General features: G+C 32.5%; 1 protein-coding gene across 1 annotated transcript in view; it reads right to left on the bottom strand.

Annotated features, from left to right (window-relative positions):
- LOC128178651 (uncharacterized) overlaps positions 1 to 13,836 on the bottom strand; it is a 58,383-nt gene that overhangs the window by 3,446 nt on the left and 41,101 nt on the right. The window contains 22 exon segments of the mRNA XM_052845915.1: positions 1,537 to 1,640; positions 2,616 to 2,644; positions 2,761 to 2,807; positions 3,187 to 3,342; positions 3,536 to 3,627; positions 6,886 to 6,929; positions 7,069 to 7,182; positions 7,276 to 7,334; positions 8,758 to 8,901; positions 8,982 to 9,097; positions 9,211 to 9,233; positions 9,320 to 9,369; positions 9,546 to 9,713; positions 9,820 to 9,917; positions 10,168 to 10,205; positions 11,092 to 11,211; positions 11,328 to 11,456; positions 11,580 to 11,693; positions 11,893 to 11,939; positions 12,255 to 12,413; positions 12,969 to 13,069; positions 13,447 to 13,478. Of these exon segments, the coding sequence (XP_052701875.1) occupies positions 1,537 to 1,640; positions 2,616 to 2,644; positions 2,761 to 2,807; positions 3,187 to 3,342; positions 3,536 to 3,627; positions 6,886 to 6,929; positions 7,069 to 7,182; positions 7,276 to 7,334; positions 8,758 to 8,901; positions 8,982 to 9,097; positions 9,211 to 9,233; positions 9,320 to 9,369; positions 9,546 to 9,713; positions 9,820 to 9,917; positions 10,168 to 10,205; positions 11,092 to 11,211; positions 11,328 to 11,456; positions 11,580 to 11,693; positions 11,893 to 11,939; positions 12,255 to 12,413; positions 12,969 to 13,069; positions 13,447 to 13,478 (1,984 nt within the window).

The raw sequence follows: 13,836 nt of genomic DNA, 5'->3' as shown, positions 1-13,836 counted from the left end.
TAGCCTGTTATTGGCCGTGTAAACCCAATTCCTTTTGAGGGTCGACTTGGCTTCCCCGGGGCCCCATCCCCACCAAATATGAAGGCCCAAATATGGGATACAAGGTGTTAGCCAGCTCCTTGAATGATATCCCGACATAATTGTATTTTACGAAATTTCCTATTGTTCGCCAGGCTAGTTAAGCCTGTTAATGGCCGTGTAAACCAAATTCCTTTTAAGAGTGGACTGGACATTCCCAGGGCCCTATCCCCATCAAATATAAAGGTCCAAATATGGGATACAGGGTGTTAGCAAGCCCCTTGAATGATATCCCATTATAATTGCATTATACGAAATTTCCTATTATTCGTCAGGCTATCTAAGCCTGTTAATGGCCGTGTAAACCCAATTCCTTTTGAGGGTCAACTGGGCTTCCCCGGAGCCCCATCTCCACCAAATATGAAGGCCCAAATATGGGATACAGGGTGTTAGCCAGCCCCTTGAAAGATATCCCATTATAATTGTATTATACGAAATTTCATATTATTCGCCAGACTAGCTTAGCCTGTTATTGGCCGTGTAAACCCAATTCCTTTTGAGGGTCGACTGAGCTTCCCCGGAGCCCCATCTCCACCAAATATGAAAGCCCAGATATGGGATACAGGGTGTTAGCTAGCCCCTTGAAAGATATCCCATCGTAATTGTATTTTACTAAATTTTCTATTATTCGTCAGGCTATCTAAGCCTGTTAATGGCCGTGTAAACCCAATTCCTTTTGAGGGTCGACTGGGCTTCTCCGGTGCCCCATCTCCACCAAATATGAAGGCCCAGATATGGGATACAGGGTGTTAGCCAGCCCCTTGAAAGATATCCCATTATAATTGTATTATACGAAATTTCCTATTATTCGCCAGGCTAGCTAAGCCTGTTAATGGCCGTGTAAACCCAATTCCTTTTGAGGGTCGACTTGGCTTCCCCGAAGCCCCATCCCCACCAAATATGAAGGCCCAAATATGGGATACAGGGTGTAAGCCAGCCCCTTGAAAGATATCCCATGATAATTGTATTATACAAAATTTCCTATTATTTGCCAGGCTAGCTAAGCCTGTTAATGGCCGTGTAAACCCAATTCCTTTTGAGGGTCGACTGGGCTTCCCCGGAGTCCCATCCCCACCAAATATGAAAGCCCAGATATGGGATACAGGGTGTTAGCTAGCCCCTTGAAAGATATCCCATCATAATTGTATTTTACTAAATTTTCTATTATTCGTCAGGCTATCTAAGCCTGTTAATGGTCGTGTTTATTATTTGAATATTCAGGTGAGGTCAGCGAGTAATAATTGTTACAATAAAAATGTTTTTTTTTTAATTAAAAAGGGAAGTTTATATGAAATTTTGAATTTACGTTTATTAGCATGTTAACGGTAATTTGAATAGCGAACCGACCACAGAATTCTATTCGCCATTCGAATAGTGAATAGTGAAAAGCGAATAGAACTCCAACTTCTGAATGCCTGTTTTTAAAATAGATTTTCAACAAGTTAACGTTTTTGTTACCATTGATTATAGTAGCCTCGTTTTAGATAGAGCATCATGTGACATTCCAAGCCCGGAGAACAGGAAAATGCGGATGAATTTGTTGGTGATGGAGGAATAAAAAGCTAGTGGGAAAAAAAGATTATTGCATAGTCATTTTAAATTTAACATAATTTCTTATTATATAACATTGTAAACAGATAATAACATTAAGTTGTCTTGGGAAAGGCCCCAACCACAGTTAGAATGCCTCCCTTAAACCCGTAATGTAGCAGAAAATTGCAGAAAGTTAGTTAAGTTGCCTTGACATTAACAGTCAAATTCATCACAACAAACCTTTCTGAGACTGCAAATACCTTTCAACTAAAAATTTTAAGCCATAGAATGGAAGAATTCAACACATTTTCACCAACGAACACGTACTTTCTTTGTAAAACTGGGTCCGAAGGACATTATGCATTTTTTACGATAAAACATATTCTATCTTCACTCACAAATATAATGTAACTTTTTTGCATGTAATCAAATATTTTTTGTCATCACGAAGACAAAAGTAAGTACTTAGTTGAAATGTATATTTGTTATTTCATACTTTCTATCATAAGAAATCATTTATATATATGAACAGAATATATAGCAAAAGCCCAATGAACATTTACCCGTATTTGTATTTATTCATGCAAGTATGATATTATGGAAACATAAACTAAAGATCCCGTTAGCGTGAATGTATTGCGCAAGCGCAAGATTATAAAATCCAAAAAATTCAGGTGATTTCCGGGATTTTTTGACGAATTTTCTTTGATAATTAATTAACGAAGCTTAACTTAGAAAAAATAAAAACAAATTGGTAATCTTCAAGTACCAATGATGTTTAAAACATATAAAATAAAAGACAGTGCTCTTCCAATTTCTCGGTATTAAAGACCAAAAATTCGAGTCTATTATTTTAATATAGTAGTATAGATTGTTTTGGTTTGAATATGATAAAATGCAGGTTGATGATATGCTATGTTTAGTGTATGACATGATGTTTTGAGTCTTCAGAAAATATCAAGTTCTATTGTCAAAAAGAATATCATCTTTAACACATTGACTACCTGTTCTGTCTCTTCCTTGGTTTGATTATCTGTAACAGACAATGGTATTTGTGATATTGTATGAAAAATGAATAAATAATTGGTATCTATAAACTTATATTAATAGTTTCTATGATAAAATTGAACAATGTGAGAGAAATTTAACCTGTGTCCTTGGTGAAAATATTACAGCAAATCCTATCCGTTACGAAGCTAAAATAAATGAAAATTTAACATTAGAGGTGTCTAAGATATTTGATTTATCTATTCACCAATTGTATTGTCTTCTTTTTGAATTATTAAATTTTCTTCAGCATGATTTTTAAAGGTATGTAGGTTGTTTTTTATTTTGTTATTCTGTTGAGATCGTTTTTCTCAATGAAAGAAGAGTACTAAGAGTCTACTGGTTCTTCTGAACATCATTACACTCTAAGAACTCCATGATTTTTTTCTCTACAAAGACGTAACGATGGATTGGGATATCATTTATAAGCTGGGAGTGTGTTTAAAATTTAAAACGATCTGTGTTTAATTAATGATTGGGAATTGGAGAGGGCAAAGTGTTTCGAATTCATAAACATTTAAAAGTTACCTTGGGATTTCTGAGGATAAATTTATACACAGCTGATGGGATCCAGTGTGTTTGTGAATTAAAGTTAGAGTGATAAGGAAGTCCTCTGATACTCTTACTTCCTCCTTTTCCTTTATCTCGATACTAGAAGGATCAACTTTAATATCAATTTTGAACCTGTAAAATATGAAAATCATGGAATATATACCAGTTTTACAAATATTTTAATTTTAAACCATAAAGTATGCAACTCTTCATGGGGACTCTGATTACTGAACATACTAAACATATCTTTATCTTTATTTCACCATAGTGAATTAGTATACGTTACCATAGATAAAATTACAATATCAAACATTTAAAAACTCACCCTTTTCTTGTTAACAATACCAATTGTACATTGCACTTTTCGTTCAGCGGACAAATGACTTGTCTTGGCAAAAGCATATTTCCCAACAAAGGCTGCATTGCACAAAAATAAACATTTTATTTAATGCAATTTCCTGAACAATTTTTTGAAATATTATATGTTTGTTAAACATTTTGATTTTTCCAGCATTTTCCCCAAATTTCTGATAAACAAGTGGCCTTTGGGCCTTGACTTTCACCCGAGTACCATAGCGCTTAGATTGACCTGTCAGAGGGTCATTTTAGCTTTATTTTGAAGAATGATTTGGTAAAAAGAGACTTCCAGGCCTTCAGTGATGAGTCTTTCATGATTTTCAGTTTTATTTATAATGTACACAACATACATACATGTTATTTCTACAAGCATACAATGACAAGAAATTAAATTAGATTTCCTAAAATATGGGGGTAATAGGTTACCCGCGTGACTCAAGTGACCTAAAAATTTACTCGTTCATTAAATGGCCACATTTGTTAACCCTCCCCGAATAAATTTAAAACCTCAACCCTTGCCCCATGGGCTCTTAATTTCACAATTTCAGAACAGTACATTATGTACATAGTAACGATGCATTCAGTCTATCTTCCACAACAGTGAAGGTACAGAGGAAGATATTATAAACTCATTACATGTTGACTATGCTGTCATATTGGCCCTATCTAAAGGTCTTGAACCCCTTACCCAGGGGTCATGAATTTTACACTGCTGTGGATGTAGAGAAAAACAGTTTTCTAAGATAAAATACATTTTACTATAATTATGGTCATATTTGGCCTGTCCTAGGGCCTGAGTCCGCGACACAGGGGCAATAAATTTCATAATTTTGGTGAAAAGCTTCATTACCTTCATTGCCATGCGTTTAGTTTATCTTCCACTGTTGTGGATAGAGGGAAGAAGATTAAAGGTCATATGAAACGATATCCTGACCATATTGAGTTATATACGGGAATGAGTTCATAAGTGCCTATTTAATAAGACTGACACAATGTCAGTCTTATTTGGATATTTTATGCAAAATGTGAGCGCCACAGTCGATCAAAATTACTTAATCGGGAAAAGGAACATTGACTTACGCGGCTTACCTCCCTTGCTTATGACGTCAGTAAGACCCAATCGCCTTATAAAGCTATGTTGTGAATACAAATATCCATGTCATTTTGCAGCATTTTAAAAGGAAAAAAATACTATTTTATATAAAAACTTGTATAATTATACAATAATCAACCACGTCAGTATTTTTTCTCTCAAGAAATGAAATCGTGTGCGTTTTTATTTACATGTAATAGCGTGTACATAATTATATTCAGTTTCGAGACTGCAGGGATAATAAATGATTTTCTTCATAGATCCACATGCAAGTATAATATTATTTTAATATAAGCATATTTATATGTTTTATTTTGATCTTTTTACTGAAATTGACAAATTCAAAAATAAGTCTCATCGTTTTTTCCCATTTGCATGTTCATGCAATTCATTAAGATTTTTTTTCTAAACAACTTGTAGGCCTCATTGTGCCTCATTCGCTTCACGATTATATTGTTTGTTTCACTTTCAAATTCACAAATATGTTACCATTTAATTATTTTTAGTCTAAGAAAAATTTCTTCAAATGTTTTGTTTTTGAAACGTGTACTGTGCGGTGTTTTGATTTAAAAATGTTTATGTGCGGTGTTTACTCACAGATCCCTTTTATCTCACTTTCTTCCGCATGGTTTTCTTTCGTTTTTTTTTTATCATTATTGATGCTTGTTCTTAATAAAATCTGTTGATTATCTTCACATTCGTTCACAACTATTTTTATCAAACAACCGATTTATTTTACCGATACATTTCTAAATCCTAAAATGCCATATTTCCGCGATCTAATTTAATAAAACGTTAATACACGTGTACGCAAAGTATTTTCTAAAGATATTGCTACATGTATATATCAATAAGTCAGAAATTTATATTATTTCGAAATAAAATTTAAGAATAATTTTGCGGCATTTTATAGCAGCTCTTAAATACAAACTATGTACACAATGCCTCAAACATTTTCATTGGCCTGCCTTATATACTTTTTTACGTGACAAAATAAATCAAATCAATTTAGATGCTTTAATTCCCTTTAAATGTAGCTCAATCATTATACGTACCGAAGAAGAAAATGATGTTTCTATTTCAAAAGGATAAGGATAATTTTTTACTTTTGTGAGAAGCTGATATTAGATTTATTCATTAACGACCAATTAAAACTAAGTCATCTGTAGGCTACTTCGAAATCAAATGATCTCATTTGAAAAGAAAGACACGTTCATATATGCAAAAATAACTAAAATTTAATCGATAAACTACTGTAAAATTACACTAGTTTTACTGCATTGTTTACATCGGTGGGTCTTTGTGACGTCATAAATCCACAAAATCAAGAACGATAAGCGGGCAAGAATTTTTTCAGGTGCTCAGTTTTATCGGTTATTTCTCAGTAATGCAAAGGCAAAAAAATCTTACATCATGTATTTTAACATTTGTTTATACCAAGCTTTATATTCATGAAAGAAAATCATAGTGTTAAAAATCGTTTCATATGACCTTTAAATACATTTTCACCATACAGCCATATTGGCCCCGCCCTTGGGCCTGGTCCCTGATACAATTAAGTTAGAAACTTCATGGATATTAGACGCATGCCTTCAGTTTATCTCAAATATATAAAAAAATAGAGAAGAAAATAATCTTATTTTCATACAATTTTCACCATATGGTCTTATTAGCCGCACTCTATGGCCAGAAATTCTGAATTCCTGGATTTTACAATTTTGGTAGAGGGCTTGATGGCCATCATACTCATGCATTTGGTTTTTCGACATTTGTGGGAGTAGAGAAGATTTTTGAAAGGTTGACCTTTTCACTATTTGACCCCGCCATGAGGCCCAGGGAGTGATATTGTCATAAATTTTAAAATTTAGATTTCTTTTATCCAAGATTCCAAGGTGCTTTCAAACAAAAATGGTAATAACTGGCCAGGTAGTTTTCAAAAGAAAGTTAGAAATGTGAAATTGTTTAAACACGAAGGACGACGCACGCTACACGACGACGGACAAAGACAAATTGCAATAAGTCATCTGAGTGCCCTAAAAACCAGTCAAAATGTCACAGCTTAGACCAAATAAGAAAAATTATCCTTATTTTATTTGACTATGATTGAAATCTATTTCAGAGAGAAATTATTGAACGTGACAGTTATATGTCAAAATAAAAGATAACGGTTAAAACATTTATCATTTAAGAACAATTACAACATAAAATAAAAAACAAAAACTTGCGTTATGAATAGCACGTTGACTGACAGCGTGTCGAATGCCATGTTCTAGAAATGCAAAGGAATGTATGATCTAATGCACATGAAACACGTCTAATATAGAGGGCTGTTCAAAATATAATCATTGAAATAGCGATTGCACATGACATTTCTTAAGTAAATGTAAACGAAACATTGATATAATCACCAGTTCTGCAATTTTCACCAGAAAAGCCAAGAGGACACAAACAGGTTTTGACCGATGTATGACCATCACAAAATCCACCATTTAAACACATTCTACATGCGCATGAGCCTTTTTCTGAAGAATAATTTTATCTTAAATCTATACTCTGGGAAAAATGCAAAAAATAAGTTATATCAATTGCTTAATCTGAAAATTTCCAATGCTTACCGATTGAATTCAAAATCTCGACTGTATAACATCTTTTATCCAGTTGTACACCTTCATCTCTAAAATAAATTGCCAAGAAAATATATTTAATTTTTAATTGCAGATTTTGATGATCGAAAATAGAAAAAAGATATTTTGTTGAATCCATTTGATGAAGTAAAATGTGTACTTCACATTACATTTTTCAGCATACATGTATCTATGATTACAATCCTATATTTAGATGTTAAACAGGGTATTTTTGAAATAAGTTGATAAAAAAAAACTTTGTATTACTCATTCATATTATAAAAATCCTATAAAAAATATGTGCAATTCTAATTTAAAACTCATTTTTTAGAAACAATGATCATTAAAACCTGTATGATCATTAGTCATTTCTTTGTAAGAAGCACATGATGGAGTACAATTTGTTATAGCGGTCCGGATTATTGAACTTGGTATACAATGTTTTCGTGGTACAGTTTATCTTTCAAACAATTACATTGCATGCTCAAAATTGCCTCAAGGAATTATGAGTACTTTACACTAGGAAATATTCGCCCTTGTTGTCAGTGGGCAAATTTAAGACTGAGCATTTTGAAATGTCTCAAAATATCTTTCTTTAATCAGAAATGTGTTTTGGCGAATTCGTGAGGGCACGAAACTGTTTGCAAGTGTAGAAGGGCAAAAATTACTCGGGGCGCCAATAACACAGTATACTGCAATTCCAAACATGTACTTTTACAAAATTTAACATACTTTTCCCGAAGTAATTAAGTAAACTATTTAAAAAGTAACCCATTTTTGTAAATTCTTTAAAACAAACAAATTGTCATAAAAAGTGAAGTGATAACAAGAAGCTTAAAGATCTTAAAGGTCACCTGAATACCATAATCCATACACAGGAAATCTCGTGTTTAATCAAGCTTCATACTGGAGTCTAAACCTTGATTTAAGAAGCCAAAATAATTACAGTATGGTTATAGCTCTCCTTCCCCCTGAAATCTTACCCCAACTAATCTATAGTTTTAGTGAAAAACTTAAATAAAGTTTATGACTGAATATTGAAATAGTGCAAGAATACAGAGGGGAAATATTTTCCTTATAATTTGTTTACTGTCTGCTTTTATATGTTTTCAACAATGAAATATCTTGAAAAGAGTTTTATGTTATTCATAATACTAAAAATGCACTTCGCTAACAGAAGAACTTAAGATGCGTAGTAAACAGATCTCACCTAACCCCCACACCCATCCCAAGTGACCGGACAATAGAGTCCTCTACTAAAACGCACATTATTAATGTATGATGTGCGAGGCACGGCTACAGACGACTGAAAAAATTACAATAGGTCACCCGATTGACTCAGATGATCTAGTAAAAAATAATTTGTTGAAAAAGTATAAATTTGTGTATTTTAAAAAGTCAAAGACTTATTTACGAATTCGATATTTTTACCAAAAGATAGGTTTTATATACAAAAACATAAAAGTAATATACCCCTCTAGGTAAAAACACATTGTAGCATTGGTATGCGTGTCCGCTTTCAATGAAATATCATATATGCATGGTGACATGGTTTGGTGTAGAGGTGGCATTACAAAAATCTCCAAATTCTTATCGCTCTCAGATTTCAAAACTGGGCTGCAATAAAAAAGAAGTTTAAATACATTCTTATAGTAATTTAAATGTAGCAACAACCAATGGAGAAAGAAAGAGGTTACCAGCTTTGTTTTCTGTAGTCGTGTTCGGCCCATAGATTAAGGTGACAATAACTTCCAACCAAACATTGAAATAAGCTATCAGTCTCAAATGTTGGCTGTACAAAACGAGGTACATCCTAAAATAAAATATAAAATTGTTATTTCTATCGAAGCGTATCAATACAAGCTGACATTGGGGATGGTTTGTTTGCTCTATAGTTTGTTTATGACTAATCACTTAATTACTTACTGTTAAATGTTTGTAATAGCTTCCTGTAAAAAAAATACTATATTCATTGATAAGACATATGCGTGTGGAAATTCAATTTGAACATCTGGAAAAATGAAAAATGCCTCACCATTTATAAAATTCATTTGAAAACATATCTCATCCTCAATCCACTTCTGCCTTTTAATGTAAAAAAAGTTAGTTGAAAAAAAAACATTTAGATGGATATTAAATTCTTTGTAAAAATAAAGGGTGAAATGTGGGAACGTTTGTTGGACATTTGTTATTGTAACTTCAAATTGATGATTGTTTTATATTGTAAGATTTAACGGAGTAAATCAATGGAAGACAGTTACCAGGATTTATCAAGAGTATCTAGACAGATACGGGCGGATCCTAGGGATTTCTTGACGACCTCTGTTACCCCATGTGTAATACATGTACCTTCAGCAGATATTGTGTTTCCCAGTGTTAATTTTGTGATTTGTAGAGATGGATCATAATAGCCTAAAGCAACTTGAGGCCTATGATACAAGGAAATGAAATTACATAAATCAAAGCACTAAAAACTCGTAACTTCAGCCTTAATCTTACATAGTATAATCTTTTTTCAAACATTTATCTACTCACTTGTTAAAGATACTTTTGGTAAGAGTAAAAGGAATAAGGCATGGAAAATCCACATAGCATATGACTGACTTCGGTATAGCAACATCTGCAAACCTTGCCTAAAGTTTAAATAACAACCATGGGATTAAGCTACAAGGATTCAATAATCTTCGTGTAATTGTGATGTTTTGTAAATTGAAATAGTTGATGAAGCATGGAATTGTAAATATGCAAATTTTGTTCCTCTTACATTTAAAACCACACCACAATCGAAAGTTGTTACTTGAGCTTATAATGTAAGGTTTCAATGATATTAAATGAATATACATTGACTCCAAAGTTTTGTAACGTTAAATAAAAGCGAGTTACCCCGGTTTTCATTGCGTTTCGCAGATTGTCGTTGGCTTCTGGAACAAGAAAAAAAAAGATAACTAAAATAAATACATCTATAGAAATGTTATGTTGTGCATGTACTATGCCTAAAAAAATAGTTTGATGCAAAATGCACGAGCTGAATGTTGACTGCTGTATACCGATGTGTCTTATTAAGTAGCTGTGGCGTTTGACTGTAACCATGTCCCTAAAATAATCATTTCAGAAAGTATTTGCTCTTTTAATTAATGTTTTGATTTTTATTAAGTTGCGTCAATATCACAATCGAAAAACGTCTTTGTTTTTTTTTCTTAATAAATGAGGCACGCTTTCCTTTTCAAGGAAATTCAGAGTTGTTTAGCAGACGGAATTTCAATGATTTTCCCCCCGGGTGATTTCTTAATCTAGCGTCATATAAAAATGCATTTTCATTATTCCAACGTAACAATTGATTTAAAAAAAGAAATATAATAGGTTTATAATAACATTTTTTGCATTTAATCCCGTCAACAATGAGGCATTTTGAAAAGATGATATTTTTTTTTATATTTTTGATGTAAAGAGTATGTGACAACGTTTGGTGTATGTAAAAACTACAACACTATTTTATTGGCTACTGCGGCGTATTCGGTAGCGTACTGGGCTTTAATGTTCTCATATATGTTTGTGGGCATTCCAAATCCAAGAATGAACTTTCCGAAGCGACTTTTGAAACACAGTTTTTATTCATTTTACTACCAACGATGTAAAAGTTGTATGAATCTACCGTTTAATATACGTGTTATATGTGCGTTAAAGACGCTGCTACTTCAGAGAGACGTTTAGTGTATCACCAACTTTGTGTCTTTTTTAATAATACGTGATATTTCATAAGGCACCGCTGGTAAACTAAGCTAAGAAAACAAATATATAGATAAATACTCTCTGAGCAGTTGGTTCCTTTGAATCCTAGTCGACATACACATGACAAGGTTTGGCTTTTCGAGTGACAAGCAGCGTTGTTTCTGCAAAGTGATGAATTGCTGCACTTCTCTTGATATCCTGAAACCAGAATTTAAAAATGATATAAAAACATAGCTAATGTGATCTCTTAGTACAACATGATTTTTTTTATTCATATTCAGGATATGATCATTACTTATAATTTCAATAGTTACCAGCATCGACATCACATCTAACTCCAGTTTTTCCAGGAGGACACACGCATCTAAAGAACGATTCTGAACCAACAGGATCACAAGTTGAACCTTCGTGGCAAGTGTCTCTAGACGTACAGGGCCTGATCTCTATGAATTACGAGTAAACAAGGGTTAGAGGCAAATGTTTGTCATGAATAATGCTGAATAGGTTACTTTTGAAACTAAACAGCTGCATTGTTTCATTTTCCCATGTCAATTTGTTTGTCTTACTTATTTCGCATAACTTTCCAGTGTAACCAGGAGAACAAGAACAGGTAAATCCTGACTTTGCATTAAAAACCAAGCAGTGTCCACTGTGTAAGCAAGGAGAAGACTCGCACGGATCTTTAAAACCATAAGAAGAATCAATGGATTTTTTTAAATCGTACATTTGTCAATCATAATCTAAGCTTTGATTTATACATGCTTACTGTCGATACAAAAGTGACAAAGTTGAGTTCATGCAAAAAGCCAAAAAATTTTATGTAGGAAAGACTTGTATCTATTATTATTGATTTTAAAAAATCACTATACTTCTACTCACTTGCTTTCACTACCGTGATGAAGAGACATTTCTGAGTAAACGTTTTACTAACAATAAAAAGATAAATGTGATACATTCATCTGAAGCACATTATAAGAGTGAATTGAACTTCTGTGGTATAAAGTTTTTTAATCAGTGTCCTTATGTTTGTGTTTTTGTTTGTACATTACAAGTCTTACAATATGTCTTGAAAAATTTAAATTAAGCAATGCGTTTGAATTAGGGGCCGTTACTCAGTTTTGATAATTAATAACGTTGATAATTATATATCATTATTATTATTCGAGTATTTATGCGGAAAAAGAATGCAACGGGTAAAAAAATTAAATATTTTATTGGAATTGATTTTGATTTAAACTCACCAGTCGATTGCCCTTAGACATATATATCTCCTTCCTAACCGCCTTGGTAGGACTGTAACATCACCTGATATTGCCTCAGTCATCCCGACTGTTTTGTTGCTGTAGCGAATTGTGACATTCTCTTCGCTACTGGGCGCGTTTTCAATTTTGATAATACTCCTAATAGTAATGAAGGTAAAATAATGAAACAGTAAAATGATATAAATACTATTGGAGTAAGTTATTATCATCAGTTAAGCTTAAATGCCGAGACTCGAGCATTCGATATTATCTCATTAGTCACATACAACAATTTATCAACGATAAATCATTATATTGCATTAAAATGCTTGAACTTTAAGTTTGAATTATGATTATTAAAATCTAAAAGCTATTGCGTCCTCTTTCTTCTTCCTCTCTTTCGTCAAGATTACAAAATAACATCCAGATAATTGATTGTAAAAACAGTCCTTGCAACGTTTGATGCATGTAGTTTGGACAAAAAAGTATTTTTAGAAATATTTTCAGCTTAAAATAAGTAAATTTTGTTAAAAGTGGCTGTGGTTATAAAAATAATAAACCTGAATTGCTTACACTGACGAAATAAATGTTCTCTACGTATATTCGAGCTCATTTGATATATCAGTTCAGGTGGGTTTAAAACGGTGAAATAAACGGCTAAGCTAAACGAAATATGATCGGAATATTTCATTTTAAAATTAATGACACCATTACCTGCAATTTGTAGTACTTGCAGATACACTGAAATTACACGGCTGATTTTGAACGCATGTTACGTATTCGCTCTGAGGGAAAGACAGAAAGTATGGACGAACCTAAAACAAAGAAATACATAAGTATATTTTTTGATGCATGCTCTTATAATAAAACATGGGATCTATAAAACTGTTTGAAAATTGAACCAGGTGATAAAAAGTGGTAATAACATTTCCTTTACAACATGCGTATTGTATTGTTCACATGTGAGGCACTTGAAATGTACTTGAAAACAATTTTAAAATATTAAGACTTTTGACATTGTTGTTTTTATGTATTTTTCATTATTCATCATTTTCATTAATTCAAACCCATAATTCATTATCACTATCTATCTATCTATCTATCTATCTATCTATCTATCTATCTATCTATACATATCTATCTATACATACACAAGCAGAACAACAAATTTTAAAAAAGAAGAAAATCATACCAGTTTATAATCAACGGATAATTCGGTCGTTCCTGAAAAACAATAAATAATTGGTTAAAACACAGAAGAATATGATTCGTCCCTGTGACGTTTATATCTTATATAACTTTTTATTCACAAATTAAAATACCAGTATTTGATAAGATTTTTCTAGAGTCTCTTTAAACCTTTTAATCAAGCTCTTATTGCAACACTGATCATCAAGGATTTTAATCTCAATATATTTTTTAGGGAGGGGGTGAATTTTAAGATTAAGTTTATCTCCTCAAGGCCATAGTTACAACAAACATAAATTAAACTTCAATGCATCGGGTTCCTTGCTATGTCAATAAAAATACGTACTTATATACAAAGTGTCTATCACATCAACAATGTAATTTTTATTCCAAT

This window comes from Crassostrea angulata, chromosome 3, assembly GCF_025612915.1.
Source record: "Crassostrea angulata isolate pt1a10 chromosome 3, ASM2561291v2, whole genome shotgun sequence".
NCBI lineage: Eukaryota > Metazoa > Mollusca > Bivalvia > Ostreida > Ostreidae > Magallana > Magallana angulata.
This window is presented reverse-complemented; position numbering and strand designations above follow the sequence as displayed.